This window comes from Eurosta solidaginis, chromosome 4 (genome assembly GCF_040869045.1).
Source record: "Eurosta solidaginis isolate ZX-2024a chromosome 4, ASM4086904v1, whole genome shotgun sequence".
NCBI lineage: Eukaryota > Metazoa > Arthropoda > Insecta > Diptera > Tephritidae > Eurosta > Eurosta solidaginis.
The window spans coordinates 107,393,628-107,412,702 of record NC_090322.1 but is presented as its reverse complement, the minus strand read 5'-3'; the positions used below and the strand labels follow the sequence as shown (position 1 = coordinate 107,412,702).

Below are 19,075 nucleotides of genomic sequence, written 5' to 3'. Positions count from 1 at the left end.
CGCCTAGACTGTATGGCCTCCCAAAGATACACAAAGAAAACTCTCCTCTTCTTCCTATTTCGTCGTCTGTTAATGTACCTTGTTGTCTTTCAAAATACATACATAGCCCACACATTAAAAGAAATCGTATACAAAAAGTACAATGTTCCAAGAAAAAATTCGTTCCAAGTGAAAGAAAAAAAGTAAGATATAAACGACGATGAAATACTTGTGTCGCTTGATGTAGTATCTCTATTCACCAACATTCCCACATAGTTAGCAATTCACACCATCATGCAACAATGGGAGACTTTAGAAAAATACACAACACTTACCAGACATCAGTTTCAAAACATCTTAGACTTCTGCGTACGCGACAATAACTATTTTATGTACGATTTATCAACAGATACTTGGTATGCCTATGGAGAATCCCTATCGCCCACAGTGGCAGATATCGTACTTGACAAAATAATAGACGACAGCATTTCTGAATTAAAATCCAACGAAATATATATTAAAAACATAGACAAATATGTAGACGATATATTAGCTATCGTAAAAACCCATGGACGTGGAAGGTATTCTCAAAATATTAAACGCTCAACATAAAAAAATTCAGTTCACGAGAGAAACAGAAAAGAACCCAAAATTAGCCTTCCTAGGAAATTATAAGAGAAAACGAAAAAATAAAAACGAACGAACGAGAATAATTACCATTCCAACCACCCATGGACTCAGTAGGAAAACACCGCGGTTAACCTTATTAGAAAAATGTTTACCCTAAGCGATCAGGAGTTCAGAATACACAACCAGATGGAAAAAAAACTACGAACGGGAAAATAAAATGTAGACAAGAGTCACATATACGTATATCCAGCTTAACGGACAACAAAATATTAAACAAAATTATGAACAACAACAACACAAGCTTTGCATACAAACCACACTGTACCTTGAACAAAACATCTACACAAACAAAACAGACAAAGAACAACAACACAATGTTAAATACGAGATAAAATGCAATGGTAAAGTTTTCGAAAACAAAATATACATTGGCACAACAAAGCGAGCATTGGGGAATTAGAGTAAATGAGCACAAAGCAGATGCGAGAAATGAAAAAAACGAATACAGTTTTAGCAGACCACCTTACCAACAACAAACATACAACGGACTTTATTAATGTACGAATACTAGATATAGAAAGAACAAAAACCCGACTAACACTGTAAGGACTGAGGAAACAACAAAATATAAAATATGCTGTCAACTTTAAAGAAGACGTGGATAACATAAATTGCGCTTATTCAACAGCGATCTCAAACGAAAAACATGTATGCGGACGTAAAAAGTTGGATGTTTACATTCATTAAATTTATATTGTTTTCAATGTTGTTTCTCACGTAATATTTAAATGTGATATATGTACATAAGTGAAGTTTTATTGTGGACTCCCTGAAGAAGGTGCAAAATAGAACCGAAATGCATAAGAGAATAAGAAAAATCTGTGCGTTTCCTTAAGTTTGAAACCGGTCGTAAAGCTCAACAAATAGCTACAGAAAAAATTATTGTTTTATTACCAGCGAACCTTAAGCTTACACAAATTTGTTTTACATAACCATTATAATAGTTAATAGCAATGAGTTTACTACATAAATCTGCTCTAACAGCAAGCAAGAAAAATCAATATCTATGAAATACAACAAATTAATCTCCCCCATTGCCCTAGCAATTGGACAAATTGAAGGATAAATCGTTCTAAATCTATCTAAAAAAGAGAAAATATCGTGACATCGAAGGGTTCGCGATGGTACATTGAACCGTATGTGTTCTAAAAGATAGGGCGAGTCAACCGTCCCATCAATGATATCGTATAAAAATGTCAGTGGTAGCATTGTTCTTCTACTAACTAATGATTTCAGCTTAATTAAAAGACACCTAGAACTGTACGATAGTACAGGATCGAGAAAACGCATAGACGGGAGAGCAAATTGCAAAAATATTTTGTGAATACGCTCAAGTCGGTCTATATGGCAAGCATGGTACGGTCTTCAAATGAATACAGCATATTTGAGCTTCGACAGCACTAGGGTTTTCAATAAAAGTTTTAAAGTATAAAGGTCACTAAAATCCATACTGAAACGGCGAATGAACTCGAGTGTGGAATAGGACTTCGCAATGACATAATTAACCTAACTGTGAAATAGAAACTTAGCATCAAAGACTACACCAAGATCTGATATTTCCCCAACAACCCACAGCGTAGAGTCCCCAATATGATACGAAGCAGGAGGAACATTTCGACTTTTATCAAAGGTAATACTAAAACATTTACTTATATTTAAAAGCACACGATTCTCTCTACACCAGTTTATTACGTTATCAAGATCTGCTTGGAGCAAGTTGGAATCAGATTGAGTCGTGATTGATGCGAAAATCTTCAAGTCATCATACACAGTAAGAAATTAGCATACCCGAAACAATGACATTAATAAAGATAACAAATAAGAGGAGTCCCAACACGCTCCCTTGGGGTACACCAGAGGTGGCAGTAAACGACCGTGAACAGGTACTATCCACCACAACTAAACAGCTTCGATCTGCCAAGTAAGACCTCACCCAAGATAGAATACTAGAATGGAAACGCAAGCCAGCAAGTTTGGATATTAGTAATGAATGGTTGACTTTGTCAAAAGCCTTCGAAAAATCGGTATATGTAGATAATATCTACTTATACTCTCCTATTAAATGAAGAAATACAGAATTCATAAAATGCTGCTATATTAGTTACAGTCGAACTGCCAGGCATAAAACCATGCTGATTAGGTGAGATTAAGGTCTTTACTGCGAAAAATATTTTATTCTTGACTAGAATTTCAAACAATTTCGAGCCCGTTGAAAGTTAGGAAATGGGACGGTAGTTAGCAACGTTTCTTTCATTACCACTCTTAAATATCGGTGTAATAGACTTTCCAGGCGTTCCTGAGAGATTTATTAAAAATTAACATGATTGGATATGCAACTGCTGCAATATTTTTAAACAGAACCCATCTACATCCATTTGCACCGATGACTTCATCACCGAAATGCCATGAATGACATCTACAAGAGTCAGGGACAATTGACCAACATTAATAGTATCTGGTTCTTCGGTGAGAATCGTCTCAGTCTCAAAATTCGAACTGAAAAAATCAGCAAAGAGGTTGACAGCTTCGCCGAGGGAATGTGCAGAGGTTCCATTATAAGAAACTTGAAACGGGATGCTTGCACACGACTTTTTAGCCTTGAAGTAACGCCAAAAAGATTTAGGGTTTAATTTAATATCCTGTTCAAATTTTACCACATACTCTTTATGAAGTTTCTTGCTCAAAGATTTAAATTTACTTGAATATAATAGATATTTATTTTTATGGAGACGCAATTTCGATACTTCATACCTTTTAACAAATGTATTCCTTAAATTTTTAAGTTTCTTCAAATTTCTTGTATACCAAGGAATTTTATAACATTTCCTTTTTCTTCGAGGAATTAAAGTGGAGCAAATTTGATTGAATTTGCTTTAAACTTTTCCCAGAAAATCTAGTATACCAATCATGCATACTGTTTCTATCGTTAATAGCATTAAAGTTGAAATTTTTAAAACAGTAATTATCAGGGAGCGGCAGCCGTGGTGTGATGGCAGCGTGCTCCGCCTACCACACCGAAGATCCTGGGTTCACGTCTTACATTTATAATTTTTTTTTTTTGGAGATTAGGTTGATGGGCTTATGATTATTTCTATTGCATGATCGGTCGTTTTGCATTTGCGCATTAAAGAAGTAGGTGACCGACAGTGAGGTGAGTGCTGCAGTATAGACAGGTGCCGCTTTTTTGACTGTTAAGCTGGTGTGAATGCGTTGCGTTCCATTGAGGAACGCCATTGTGCAGTTGGGTGTCAGAGAATGTGTTGTTGACTTTGACTTTGAACCGACGGTTCGTTAAACAAGATGTAATGATCGTTAATACTCGTATTTTATTCCCAATCCCTCAGAATTTTAGAGTGTAGAATGTGCACCGATTCGATCGAATGCTTTTTCAAACTCAATTAAATGAATGGATACCTGATTCCTAGATGATAGAGCTTTGGAAGAGTGAACGACGTTGTAGAGAAGTGTGGCGGTACACCCACTCCTGGATTTGTAGGCGACAGTTTTTTTTTCCTAGAAACCATGAAAGTCTATTGGCAATAATTTTTCTAAAATTTTGGCAAGTCACGGGAGTAAGGAAATAGGCCGATAGCTGGAGGTTTTGTTTGGGTCATTGGATTGTTTAAGTAGAGATGTAGAATTATCCGGTGCTAAACATATTGTATTTTGTGCTGCGTCGAACCTGAAGTAAACTTTAACATTTTGTAAGAAATACGGTCCGCCCTGGGAGTGCTCCCTGCTTTGTTGATTGCTTATTCTAGTTCCGATATGGTTGTTGTTGTAGCGATAAGGACACTCCCCGAAGGCTTTGTGGAGTGTTATCGATGTTGATGGTCCTTTGCCGGATGCAGATCCGGTATGTTCCGGTACCAAGCCCGACCATCTCAGGAACGATTTGTTATGACCATATGCGACCTTCTAGGCTATACCGTCCTCCCACCCCCTAGATCTATGAGGAGTTCGGGGCCGTCAGAGCCTGGGCTGTTAATGAAACAGGATTCGCCACGGATATATGAGGTTGACAATTGGGTTTGGAGAAGCTATATATTGCTCTGGCTATATATACCCGCTGGGGTTTCCGATATGGTGATAGCTGTTTCTAGCATCTTGGCTTAGAAATTTGATGGATTGAGCGCTAGTGTATAACTTGCTCGGTGCTTAGCTGCTTTAATCGCTGAGAAAAAATTGTTGGAGGAGAATTATGTCCAATGTGTGGTGAAGTGGTTTGCGATGTTATTTGGTTCGATACCTGAAGTGTCTGTTATAAATGATTTTTAGTTGGCTCTATATTTTGACGATGGGAGTGTCCGCATTGATCATGATGGAAATTGTTCGAAGCTTTCGGCTTTGGCGACTCTTGCTTCTCTCCGAAATTTGGCGTTAGATATTTTGTATCGTTTGTATGTTTTCCAGTTTGTCATCTTCTCCAGACGCAGCTCGGCGAGGTGGGTGTTTCAGCAGAATACGGACCGTTTACTTTTATTTGAGTAGGTTTGCCGCATGTATTTGCTTGCACCGACACGAATAGATTTGGTTAGCGAAGCAGCGTCTCCATTTGTTTGGTGGTTAATGCCCTTTTTATAAGCTATTCTTCTGTAGTTTTTGCGAAATTGTCCCAGTTTGCTTCCTGTAGTTTAAATTTGGTCATAAAGGTATTTTCTTGGTGTTGTGCTGCAGAGTGTTATTATTATTATTCTTTATTTAGTCTATAATAACAAAATCTTACAGACTAGAAATATAAAAGTATGTAGGTAAAGAATTTAAATCTTAGAAACTAAATATGTAGTATGTTAATAAAGAAATTAATTAATGACAAAGTCAAGATCTAGCTTCATGTAGATATTATTCAGCTCATTAACAGCTCTGGTAATGGGGGCAAAATTTTGGTTAACTGACACTAGCACTAGCGTGAAATGGGTAATAAAAACGAAGTAATCTATTAGGGACGTTGAAACGTATTTGCTCAAACAAAACTGTAATGTGGTTTTAATGGGAAAGTGGTCACTGTGGTGCAGATAATCTAGAGTGAAGCTTGATGTTATTGGAAGGAACGCTGTCAGCTGGCAATGTCGACGTGGTAAGAGTTTCGTGTGTGGAGAGATGTGTTGGTTGCATGTCGTTAAGTATACATAGGTGTGTCTTGATATCCCAGATTCGAAGGTGAGACCTCTGGCGTTATTTGCTCGCCATCCCCACGAAATGTTCCAACTGTTTATATCCCCAACTAATATAACCGGACTTTGTATATTTTGGAATAAGTTATCAATGTCGTGGTTGGTGAATTGTTGATCCGACGGTATGTATATCGATATTATTGTGAATTTTAAGTTCAGTTGGATTTCTATACATATATTTGGAATAGAAGGCATGTGCGGGATGTTACTTTTTATGAGCACTCCAACTCCTTGCTTGACATAAGTGTTTGTATTGTGGTTGGTGAAGTAGGCTATGTAGTTCTTTGGAGGCGTGGGAGTAAAGCCAGTACGGGAGTGGGTTTCCTGGATTTATATTATTTGGTTAATGTTCGTTTCTGAGTAGCATCATGCTTCATGATCCATGGCAAAATATTGAATTTACTTAGCATATGTATTTATGGTATTAACATATTTATTCATAGCTCGGGGTTTACGAAAATAAGCTAGTTATCTGAATCTGTGTGCATTGAGTTGCTATCCGACGTAGAAACTGTTATTTCAGATTAGTTGTTGTAAGATGTTAGTTAATGAGGATATGGTTTTATTTGTGTTTTCGTTATGGTTTTCGGTGCTGTAATTAGTTTTGTTGTTGGAGAAGGATTGATGGTTGCTGATCGTAATTGTTTTTTTGACATTTTTTCGGTGGAATAACCAGGTGAAGTAAGCCGTCAATTGTCTCGCTCTAAATTCTTCTTTGTTCTGTCATTCGGCTATCTGAAAATTTTTCACCAATGTTGTCCCCGAAAAAGTGTTGCTTCTTGCATTTTTCAGGAGTAAAATATGCCCTTTTAGTACTTTTTTCACATAAACTATTAGGTGAATATCGATGGACCTTTACTGGATTTAATTACAGAAATTCATAAACTAGGGTATCTTTGGTGTTCTCGTCCATAAGTAAGGCCGTGCTAAACTAGTAATTCCATATTTTTGATATTATCATTATATACATGTGTTTAATTTGTTCCCAAAAAAATTGGAACAGGTATTTGTTAAAACAAACTATTTGCATTCACGCCATGTTCAACCAAGGATTTTCCCCTGTACAGTACTAGTGAAGACTTTCGAAGAATGTTTTTCTCATTCCTACAAGAACCCCAAATTTGTCGTATTATATCTTATTTTGAAAAAACTTCGGCTAAACTGTGGTATTCTAAATATACAAAAAATTGTAACTCACTGTTGCTGTTTAGCGCTAAAAATCAGAACACTAAGATGAGAGGAATGTTACACTTAGGGATTGTAATTTAGAATATATGAATCCAGCTCACTTCGGATCAGTATCTTTTGGTTCTAGGCCGAATGCCACTGGGCATTTGATATATTTTGGTAAATAATAACTTGGTAACATTAGTAATACATCATGAATTCAACTGTCAAGAATTTTTGGGGGATCTTCTGATTAAGTTTGTTATTATATATTAGAAAAGCTTATGTTTTAATCCCGACTCTCAACGACAAATCAATAAAGCAGATGAAGATGTCAATGAATATTAAGGGACGGAAGCACATTTAAGACTATCACGATCACTTCCAAGTGGTACTGTAAAACTTTTCATCGAACCCGAAACACATTTAAGTTCCGCCAAAGGGTAAATAACTGAGGTACATATGTACTTTATATGAATAACACATGTTTATTTGTGTCCGGTTTTTCAATGAAAGTTTCAACTGCAGTTGAAATTGAGGTCAGTTAAAGTGGCCAAATTGATTTTTTTATTTTTATTCGATCCTAAAGGTAATGTTATGTCGCACTGGTCCTTTGTATACAATTTTGCTTTGTCGTTAGGTGTCAGTGATATGCTGAAAAAAGGTATTTATTTTCCTATTCCTATTTTTTCAAACCGGGTAAAAATTTTACCCTCTTCTGACCGTCGAAAATACATCACTACCGTTTCAGTTAGCGTGCATCTTCTGTTTTTTTATTTACTTCACCTGGTGATTCCGCCATGAAGCTAGGCGTTTTAGATGATCGACGGTAGTTGTGTTTTGTTAGAGTTGTTTGACGTTGGTTTTTTTTTCATGATATTGTTTGATGTTCTTTCAGAATATTTTGTTGTAGTGGTATGTCATGATTCAATCACTAGAGGTTTGTTATCCAATGATGACAGATCTATGACACTCCCAAATTGAAAAATGTGGACGGGTTGCTTTTACGAAGCAAGGAAAACGGGGAATAAATCAATCCCCTTCAGTGAAAATTGTAGTAGAAAAGTATCTTTGGTAGTATATTAGTAGTGATAACAAATTTGTAAATGCCAAATTTTTTGGGGAAATAATTCATTTTCTACTAAATATTTCATGAATTGATAAAGTTATGTTGGTTTGGTCATTCTTTCAGAAATTGTTTTAAGAATTCCGTTCGTTAGCGGTAACAACTGCAACCAGGCTCGGTGCCTCGGGGCAGCTTGAGCGCCGACCATACGGCCATAGTAGTATAGCGTCATCAATCACAAGACGAACATCCTACCTGATTCCCTATCTGCGCTTCGAGTGCGATCTTAATGCCACAATAGAGGTGGACGGTTGGGGCAAGGGTGCTCAAATGGCGGACGAGGCGATACATGTGTACACAGATGGTTCCAAAGTAGTGGAAGGAGTAGGGTCTGCGGTATACTGTGCTGATCCGGAAATAAACAGATCCTACAGGCTGCCGGATTACTGTAGCGTTTTTCAAGCGGAAATAGTAGCCGTAACCAAAGCAGTAGAAACCCTGTAAGAAGATAGCCCAAGCTGCAATCGTGTTAACTTTTATATTGACAGTCATGCAGCAATTAAGGCAATAATCTCGCACACCACAGCATCTAAATGCGTGTTAGAGTGTAAGCAGTCCCTGGAGAGAATCGGGACAGGGAGAAGCATACATATATATTGGGTCCCAGGGCATATGGGAATAGATGGGAATCAGAAAGCGGATGAATTAGCTATCCCTTGAAGCTTGCTCCGTAGACGTCCCAATTAGACTGGGCGAAATTAAGCTTAGGCGAGAGGTGCACATGATCGACCAAGCAGGAAAGGCGTGGGTTCATGCGCGGGGCTGTAAAGTGTCGAAGATTATGTGCAGGTCTTACAACCTTAGACTAACAAAGTTGCTTCTACGGGTATTATGACTGGACACTGCCTTCTGTCGTCACATGCCTTTAAATTAGGCTTGGTCAGTGATAGCAGATGTAGGAAGTGCGGGCTGGAGGAGGAAACGATCGAAGGTGTTCTGTGCTCTTGCCCTGCGCTTGCCAGGCTAAGACTCCAACTATTAGGAGTGATACAGCTGTCAGATCTAGAAGCAGCTAGTGGCTTAAATCCTAGGAAGCGTCTAGTATTTGCCAAGAGGACGGAGTTATTTTTTAACTTAGGTCCTGGTTTTCGATAGGGTTTTTCAGTTTGGTCGTTAAAACTAACTCCTGGTAACACTACGTACTTACTCAGTCTATGTGAGGTCCTCATGAACCGGCCGGTTAAACCTAACCTAACCTCCGTACGTTAATGCACTATCTCAAAATTTGTTTCAAAGACTCCCTATATGAGCATAAATTCAATGCATTTTGTCATAAGAGGTAGTTAATGGAAAGCATTCTGAGATGAAGCGTTCTTCAATCTAACTCTAATGTAGGGCGGTTTTGTTACAAATTTTGAAATGGGAAATTTTTTAAAAACATTTTGAACAGGCAACCGACATGGGGTGATTCTCTACTCAGCAGCCGCAATGAACTGACAAAAAAATAAAAGAAAATGGCTTATTGTCTTAGAACTTTATATTCCGGCCTTGACATTGACAGAAGAGTTTGTGCGGTCCTGCTACAGAGGGAGACTTCACTTTTTTATTCTGAAATTTCGGAAAGCCCTTTTCCGTTAAGTATTCATGGAAGCGTTCCGGATAAACCGTTAATTTAGAATATTCGGAATACGTTCATTTGATACTACCTCACGAGGTCCGAATATATCAAATATACATAATACTCCAAATATAAACCGATTCCCCAAATTCTTAAATGGAGACGAATGTTCCGAACATACGGAATTAATAGAACAGAAGATCGACTTTTACTACTAGCCCAAAAACACCGAGAGAAGTGTCAAAAAACGCGTATTGACCTCGATAACAATAATTCGAAGGCGGAAATAAAAATTCTAGATCGTTCAAATGATATTGATGAAAAACCGAAAAATTACTCCGGGTTGCGTTGCGAGCTTGTAAAAAATTACCCTGGCCGGTCCACCAATGAAGGGATCAAAATTAAATGCGTGCAAAATCCCTTTGTACACAAAACCTTTTTCAGTGCACAAAAACATTACAACAACTTCAACTGCAAATATCTCCGGACAGAGATACAATTTTTCTTTTCCGCCCTCGGATTATTGTTGTCGAGGTCACCTCTATCAATATTTTTGGACGCGTATTAGCAGTAGACTCCTGTTCTAGAATTTTAACTGAATAAGTTAACATGCCCAATGAGTACATTTCGTTATGGCATCTCCATTTATTACTAATGGCATTTTTACGTGAAATATTAAAGTCGAGGTTTTGACGTTGAACGATGAATTTTGAATTGGTTTAGGTTTCGTATATTCATAGGTTTACGAAAGTTAACGATTTCTTGGTGTCCTCAGTTTTCATAAAATTACCTATGTTCAATGTTCAGCCATACTAATAGTTCGAGGCATAGTTAATAAATTCACTATAAAATTTAAAAAAATGTTCTAAGGAATTATGCAGTTCAGTACTTAGCGGGTATTTGTAAACTGATTGCTTCCTACTTCTACTACTAATATTTTTCGAAAATTCGCAAAGAAACAACACAGTTAACGGATGTCAATTCGATTTGGGAGCAAAATGGCTGCAATTGTCAAAAAATGTGTCTGTCGAGCAAACCTCTTGTGATTGAATCATGGTGGCATATGAGCGATTGGATGTGTCATTGGGCGGATTGTTTAGGTTTTATTTTTTGAAAGCTTCTCCTAAAGAGCATTTGTTGATAGTTTTAATTTGTAGGACTTCTTTCATTTGCTTGGATCTCGGGCAGTTTTTGTCAGAAGATGGGTAAGCTTCTCCGCAGTTGGCGCATAGATATCGAGTGCGATTCCTCGGTTCGTGTGGAGGTAGGTTGCAACCACCGCAGGTGACGGCGAAAGAACAACAGGTTTTTGTATGTCGTAAGCGTTGGCAGCTGCTGCAGCGTGTTGGGTTAGGGAAATATGGCTTCATCTGACTTTATACCATGCGATATCGAGGTTTTGGGATATAATAGAGGTCTAAAAAGAGAACCATTTTGCCTGTTGGTGTAGTTTGTGTGATGGTGAGTCTATAAAACGTTCACTCCTTGGCTTTTGAGTTCTTGTACGATCTCTTCTTCTTTAACGTTGATTAGGCAGGGTGCATAGAGAGTACTTTAAACAGTGTTGAGGGTCTCATGGAGTTTAACTGTTCCTGGTTTTGTTAAGGTTTTGGTTTTTAATAATTTTTCGGCGACTTTCGTTTCTGGCAAAGCCAACAAGGGAAACATCTCTCGATATGTGTTGATATTGTGTCGATATATTTTTTGATTATGGGCTGAGCTTTGAAAAATTATTATCAGGTGGGAGAGGATTAGGTATTTAGGGTGGATAAGGGGCACTTTCTTATGAGTAAGGTCGGGAAAGGAAGTGGCGTAGTCAGAAGGGTCAATTTGATTATTTAGAATAGAAAATATCTAATCTAATATCTTTTTAATGTTTTTTTTTTTAAATTAGAAATTATATTCTACTCGATATTAGGCTATCACTGCGTCTGTATGTATGGACAAAGAGGATAAATATAATAAGAGCCACCAGTCTGCTAAGAGTGGGGAGCAACTCGTTGGAAATTAAAAAAAATGCTGCCTAATGTTTTCTAAGAGGGACATTTTTAATTGTCTCGCATTTATCCATGCCGAGTAGGCACCTTGTGCAACTGTGATTTATGGAAAGAGAATTAATTAATTAAATACAGTCGAAAAAATAAACACGAATACCCCACGAAAATGTATAGAAGACATTTTATGCACATCTCACCCAAAAAAAAACACAGCGACTACCTTGAAGAAAACATTTAGCAAATGGCTACAAGTAACGAGTGACATTTCTTATTATATTTATCCTTTCTGGTATGGGGCTTAATTTCAGTTTTCCGTTTGTTGTTTTTGTTATTTTTATTTCATTTTATTTGCTAAAGTAGCAACTATCACCTGAACTCTGGGTTAGTTATGATCTTTGATTTCATCGTCTATTCATATAATGAATTCGTAAATTTTATTGAGTTTTAAGACGTATTGCACAATAATTTCTTTCATTAAATTATTGTATTTTATTTATGATGGAAAGGCTGAAAGGAATTAAACATACTGGCTGATATTATAGCTATTTCTATTCAGACATCTTTGTATTTTTTAAATTAGAAATTATTATCCCGCAGACCTACCATCAGGCTGCCACTGCGTCTGTATTTATGGGGCCTAATCTCAGTTTTTCCCTGTTTGTTGTTTTTGTTATTTGTATTTTGTTTTATTTGGTTGATGCAGTAGAGCTGAATCATTCTGACTATTAAATTGTTGTATTTTTCTTATAATGGAAAAACTTTCTTGTTTTAGGAATTCACCCCACTATTCTGGAGTTTCTCAGTTTTCTGCAGTAACTAACACAACATCTAGATTCAAAACCAAGGCTGCGATGAAGGGTTATGAAAATACGAATATCGATTTAATATTATGCAAAGAATTGGAACCAAAGTCGCCGGCAGTGTGTAAATTGACCGAGCTAGCAGAGATCGCTTTAGGAAATGAAAAATCCAATTCGCCCGATTTCACTAATTTATCAAATCAACAAGAGGGTTCCATATTTCAACAAATAACCAATCGGGAATATCTAACATCGTCGGTTGCTGTTGACAATCCAAAAATTTGTAGCGATGGTAATGTCGACAGAATTAAAAGTAATGAGCCGCATTCTTCAACATCGTCTAAAACCATAATGCATTCTTCAAAAATTAAGCCTGCAACTGATGACAATAGCAAAACGGCCTGTAAAAAAATTGTGATACCAGAAAGACCGTTCAAAAATATCGGACTCGAGGAAAAAGAATCGATAACCTTTCAAAAACCTAAAACTTCTGTTAATTTGCTGACAGATGATAATAGTGTTTCGACGACTACTTACTCGGATCGAGATGATTTTGATTTTGCTTCACTTAGTTGTGATGAAGAACCAGATCCTAAGGTTGGAAATGAAAAAAATGTGAAAAATCATTGTGATAGTAGTTCTAGTCGAGCGACAGCGAAAACTTTTGAAAATAAATCTCTCATAATGGATGGCATATTTAAAAATATGGGTACAAAGGCGAAAACAAGCGTTAAAGTTCAAAGCATTGGAATACAAAAAGATTTTTCTCCCAAAGCAGACATAAATCAATTGTTTGACGAACTACGGGGAGATTGTGGTACTAAAGTCAGACAGTCAGAAAGTATTCCAAAAAAGAGTACTAACTTAGAAATTTCGGAAAATATGCAATATAAACAAAAGCAAACGTCAAACGAAGCGGGACCAGCACCACCTAATCGAAGGCCAAAAGAAACTCGAAAAAAGTCAAACGTTTGTGCAAAAAGTCAAAAAGAAATCACAAGACTGCAATCAGAACTGGGTATGAGCCAAGAGGAGATAGTTAAGCTAATTAACGAGGGTCAACGAAAATCTAAAAGACGCTGCGCAACGAATAGACCAAAAAAATTAGTTGAAATGTGGAGTTCGGATGAATATGAAGAATTTTTATCCACAAAAGATATAATAGCCTTAATAGAAGAGAAAGAGAAACAGGAAACGCGAAAAAAACGCAAAACAGGAAATCAAGTAAGCACGAGTAGTAATAAAAATACAGACATCGAGATCCCTAAACTTATAACGAATAGACGAAAAAGTGTAAGATGCGTTGCCGATAAAGAGGATAACAAATTAGGAATATCTTCAGAAATCCAAAAAAAAGATTGCAGTAAAACAAATGGTACCGGTAAAATACAGAGCAATCATGTACCCACACATTCCTTGGAGAGTAAAGGAAAATATACTCGTAGTTCTACATCAGTTGATCACGATAATAAACATAGAAGTAGTATTAGTAGCGAATTAAATCATAAAAGTACAATAAATAATAAGAAAAGAAAAGTATCTAGGGACAATTCTGATGTTGCATATAAAGTTTTGGCATTAAATAGAGATACTAAAAAAGCTTCTAAAATTGAATCTTCCCCACTATGCAGCGTAAAGGATGTGCCCAGTAAAAATGAAAACATAGATAATTACTTATCTGATAGAAAACAAAGTACTTCTAGAACTAGAAATAATAAAGACAAAAAATATAGCGAATCTAAGGATACTGTAAATAGTATAAGAAAATTAAATAAGAAAACTAGCACAAGTGTTTCAAATAAGAAACACTCAAATAACAACAATAATAATGTTAATAATCAAAGTTATAAGAATCGAAGAAAAAATCAATCTAACCAGTCATCCCCACGCAGAAAACGCCTAGCTTCCGAAAGATTATATTATTGGTCATCATCAAGTGACGAAGATTTTGGAAAAATTAATTCGTCTTGTGCGCAGGAATTTGATAATGGCGAACAATATCAAAAGCATGGATGGATTGTTGGAGATTCACATAAAAAACTAGTAACTTTACTCGCAATAGCAAAAGGAAATAAAAAAGTTGATAACAGCTGTAGCGTGAAAAAAAATGTGGGCAGAAAAAAAAAAATTATGTTAATGAATAAACATGTAAATACAAATATTATGTAGTATACAATTTTAAAATTAAGATAATGTTATGTGTATAACGGGTTTTTTATTCAATATATTTTTAAAATAAAGCCTAGCTTATGATAAATTGCACACAATGTTGAATTAACTTATTTTTCTAACTTTATTTATTAAAAGCATAGTCAACAAAAAACTCAGGAGCAAGCAATGTCCCGATGTAATGAATGTATCTGAAAGTAGCCATTTCGTATTCATAATTCCCCTTAAACTGCGTGTTGTAGTTTAAATGCTTTACGTTCATCAAATTCGCTTGCGTGGAAGGCGATTCAACAAGGCGAAGCAGATTTAAATCGGGTAGTCGAAGAAGACTAGGGTTTCCTAAGGGAACTGGTATATGGAAAACGAACAGATAATTTAAATCACGTCAGACCAATTGAATTAAAATATGAAACAATAGCTGTGTTTTTTTACATCTATGGACGTTTACGCTTAAACTTTATATGGACTGCTAAGCGTCAAACTTTAAACACTCCTCTGAAATTGCCGCGCATAAAATTTGTACTACTATGGACCGTATTATGTATGTCACCGTGAATGTTTGCGTCGCATTCACTCACATTCGTATTTGATAACAAAAATGTTCAGTAATAACTCCTTGCGGAGGGATTGTCCCTCGTTCACTTACTCCAGAGAGGCTTCGAACCTAACCCCGGTCTTTGGAGTTGGTACTGCTGCGTCTGCTGAAAAGAAATAGAGATAATAATAGAATGGTCACACTTTTGTCTATATATCTCGTGCACAGCGTAACTTCACCTGGGGTTAACTCCTAATAATCGTCGCGAACACAATTTCTTTAAATCACTTGTGGCTCCTTGGCGATCACGCACAAAAGCGACTTACGGGTGCTATTAATGGTCTATTAATACTCATTACTCTCGTGGCACAGGGCGCGTCCAGTTTTTTGCGCTAGAATTCCCGACGATTAAGAGCTACAATTCCCGATGTGCGAACAGTAGCAATCCCGGCCACCAGTCGCTACCACGCTTCCTAACCCACACACCATATTCCAGCACAGATGCGACTTCGAACTCATATGTACCTTCGTCGACGTCACTTTCCTAGAAGATCTAGATGTAGCTCCGAAGACTTTCTAACGGATGTTTTTGTCGCGCTATGCTGCCGAGCTACACCAGAGAAATACCTTGAAACTTTAGAGAGTGACTATTCTGATCGTATAATCCTCGGCGCATCCACATAATTTAAATTTTACAAGGACCCTGGATAAAATTTTTAAAATGTTGATCAAGGTTTGCAGACGTTTGCGTTCACAACATTATTTCAATAGTCTTCGTTAAATCAAAACGATATTTTAGAATGAAAGTCGACAGATTTTAAGTTGAAAGATGTTAACTGCTATTTTCCGTCCGTATGATATAAGAGCTCATTATGGATGACCGCGTCGCTTCAGTTTTCAGGCTAGTTCGACTGTCCACTACGTTAGGGTAGTAGCACACACGGTCATTAGTTCGACTGTCTTGGGAAAGCTTTTGCTTTACCACTTTGAGTGTTCTTGCGAAGGACAGAGCCTCACTTGGAAAATATATGTGCCTATGCAAAAGGAGCCGTAACGTGTAGGTGATATTTAAAATTGCTTGATAGGCTATAATCAACGTAATTCATTCCAAGGGACTAGTTTTAGATAGAGCCGCCAACTTTAGGAAATGTGAAACCGGGAGACTTGCGTGTTGAAGGATGAAGTATGAAAATCAAAATTAACATTCCAGACGCTATTTTTAAGTTTCGCAAATAAAAAACAGATGTTTGATTGTAAGCCCAATTGATTTTTCAAACCCTTCTCATACGTACATATCTCTTCAACTTAAGTATAAGGTAAGAATCATTTCAAAGGAGTGTTTATGCCCCTAGAATCTACTAAAAGATTTTGCATCACTGATTTTGCAAATTCGTTCACCCATCCCAAATTTAAATTGTTTTTGAAAAATCGGCACCTTTTTTGGGTAGTTTGCTTTTTTTAACAACTTGAGTACAATTTGAAAACATGTTCGCCTTAGGTCATTTTATTTGAATTCATTGTTAATTATTAATTTTTTGAAAAAAAAAAATGCAAAGTGAGCATATAAATTTATTATATAACTTTCCTTTTAGTGTTTTATTTTAATAACTTGGTGAATTGGGTGATGCAAAGTCCGTGTTAAGCTGACATCGAAAGCGCTTGTTTTTTTAAATAACTTTTGAACAGTTAAAAAGAGTTAAATTTCGCAAATAGTTTCTTATAACTAGCAGTGATGCGCATGCGTTGATACCACTTTCGACCAAATCCGACCAATTTTCGACATGAACAATAAATGGCCTAAACAGTGTTAAGCGAGTACAAAATATGTAACGCGCCGTTCCCCGCCGCCACCGTCGCGCCGATATTTTTGACATTTAGCGGCGGCGTGCGAAAAACGACCAAAATCGGCGGCGGCGGCGGAGTATATCTCTAATAGCCAGTTATTACTTTTATTATTTCGGAAAACTTTGCAGTGCAATTTTTTCGGAATAACATCGTTTTAACGAGCTGGCAATATTGCAAGGAAACACCTGACAATTGTAAATGAAGGAGAACAGTGTAAAGCAACAATTTTAAGTGCAGTGTTTATATATTCTCCTTCATCCTCCAGCTCATTTAAACGTGTTTCCTCTTTTATTAAAATGTTTTTACTTCTACATACTGTTGTATTCAGACTCGGAAGCACGATGTAGTCGTCGTACAATGTAGATTCTACATGTATCCACAATTCTTTACGCATCCACTTGGAAGTACTTGAATTATTATGCCGTGGACTATGTTGATGTAGAGGTGATGTCTTTAATTCAGTTTCTTCATACTAAAATAAATCGAAATAGCTTGATTTACGAATAATATTTAATTTAGATTTACCTTCTTACGAATCTCGTCAAACATTACTAAAAGGCTCTCGCGTGCTGAATATATCGCATTTGAGGACATTAGGCTACGCATATGAAAATAAAATGCATCAAATCTCTTGCGATACGAAAACAAATTTCGATTAAATTAACAAATACAGTATTTTCTATAACTTTATGTTAAAGCATTTCACCAACCGCATTAATAGCTACTATTGCCAATGATTGTAGGGTATACCATTGGTAGGTATTAGTGTGTACCTGCTGATAATATTTAGCTGCATCATTGTAATCATTGGATTGCAGCTATTTATAAAAGGCAACACGCTCGCTTTATAACGGCAAAGGTCACCCAAACCAGGCATGCTTAACGAACGAAACGATATCATTTCGTTACGATAATCAACGCTAATAAACGGAACGAAGTCACTTCGTTTCGTTTATTAACGTTAAGATCGTCAAATTAACGTTAATTTGACGTTCTTAACGTTAATAAACGAAACGAAGTGACTTCGTTTCGTTTATTAGCGTTGATTATCGTAACGAAATGATATCGTTTCGTTCGTTAAGCATGCCTGACCCAAACATATAAATAGTTTTGAGCGGCCACTTTGGCAATAAATTCAATGCCCCTATTACGGAATACAACTCAACTTAGTTGAGTTGTAATTAAAACAACTCAACTTTAAGATAACTGAACTCCTGTTTGGTATTACGAATTACAAATTATTTCAGTTGAAGTTGAATTGGTGTTGCTAACCTAGGAAAGTGATGATTTGACAGATAAATAAACAGCTGATCAATTTGTGGCGGAAATTTAAGCATTTGCAAAAGTGATTTTGTTATTACAAGATATTATATGATATGAAATCTATTTTATAATGGCAAAAATGTTGGAGATTGACATGTCGCGAATACGGAAAACATTCGCGTGATCAGTCCTATCCATTGGAGCTACCAAGCACCAAGTAAGAAAATGTTTAAGTGACAAATGATGAGCTTCAAATGAAGTTATTTTGCAGATTTGAAAGGAAAGATTTGGCTCATTACTAAACACAATAAAGGACCATTTCCGCAAACGCGTCCGAGGGAAGGCTTTATCCCTATTTTAAAATTATGCGCCACACTCAGATTTCTTGCTGATGGCATGGACTGGTTTTAGATATTATTGAGGAGCATATTTGTGCGAATTGGATTAAAACCCAAACAGCAAAAATTGCATTTGACTCTAAAACAGGATTCACAGGAGTAGTGATTAGTATCAATGGGACTCACGTTCGCATAATTTCACCTCTTTTGGCTGCATCCGAGCTGCGGCAAGCCTCGTACAACTTCGGAATGCCGCTCCATAAAGTCAAAAAGATATTCAATGTAATATTTCGTTTAAACGTTGTTTTTTCTATAAATGTGTACAAAATTGTTGATAATTGTTTGATTAAAAAAATTTTAACTACCGGCTTTCAATTTTTTGTTTTTATTTGGTAACGTTTTATGAGACCGTGCACCCTCTAACTCTTATGAAA

At 36.5% G+C, this 19,075-nt stretch overlaps 2 protein-coding genes across 3 annotated transcripts; one reads left to right on the top strand and one right to left on the bottom strand.

Annotated features, from left to right (window-relative positions):
- Window positions 1-12,527: 12,527 nt before the first annotated feature.
- LOC137248107 (micronuclear linker histone polyprotein-like) lies at window positions 12,528-14,735 on the top strand. Its single transcript, XM_067778985.1, has one exon. It carries the CDS (start codon window positions 12,543-12,545, stop codon window positions 14,658-14,660), a length of 2,118 nt encoding a protein of 705 aa, XP_067635086.1. The 5' UTR covers window positions 12,528-12,542; the 3' UTR covers window positions 14,661-14,735.
- A 173-nt stretch (window positions 14,736-14,908) lies between these two features.
- LOC137248108 (telomerase-binding protein EST1A-like) lies at window positions 14,909-17,866 on the bottom strand. Of its 2 annotated transcripts, XM_067778987.1 has the most exons (4): window positions 17,751-17,866; window positions 17,566-17,638; window positions 17,357-17,512; window positions 14,909-15,361 (listed from the first exon to the last, which is right to left on the bottom strand). In XM_067778987.1, the coding sequence occupies exons 1-4, from the start codon at window positions 17,753-17,755 to the stop codon at window positions 15,299-15,301; spliced, it is 297 nt and encodes a 98-aa protein (XP_067635088.1). In that variant the 5' UTR covers window positions 17,756-17,866; the 3' UTR covers window positions 14,909-15,298. The 2 variants fall into 2 exon arrangements, with proteins under 2 accessions (XP_067635088.1, XP_067635087.1); XM_067778986.1 differs by having other exon boundaries at window positions 17,566-17,835.
- Between the last annotated feature and the right edge of the window lie 1,209 nt (window positions 17,867-19,075).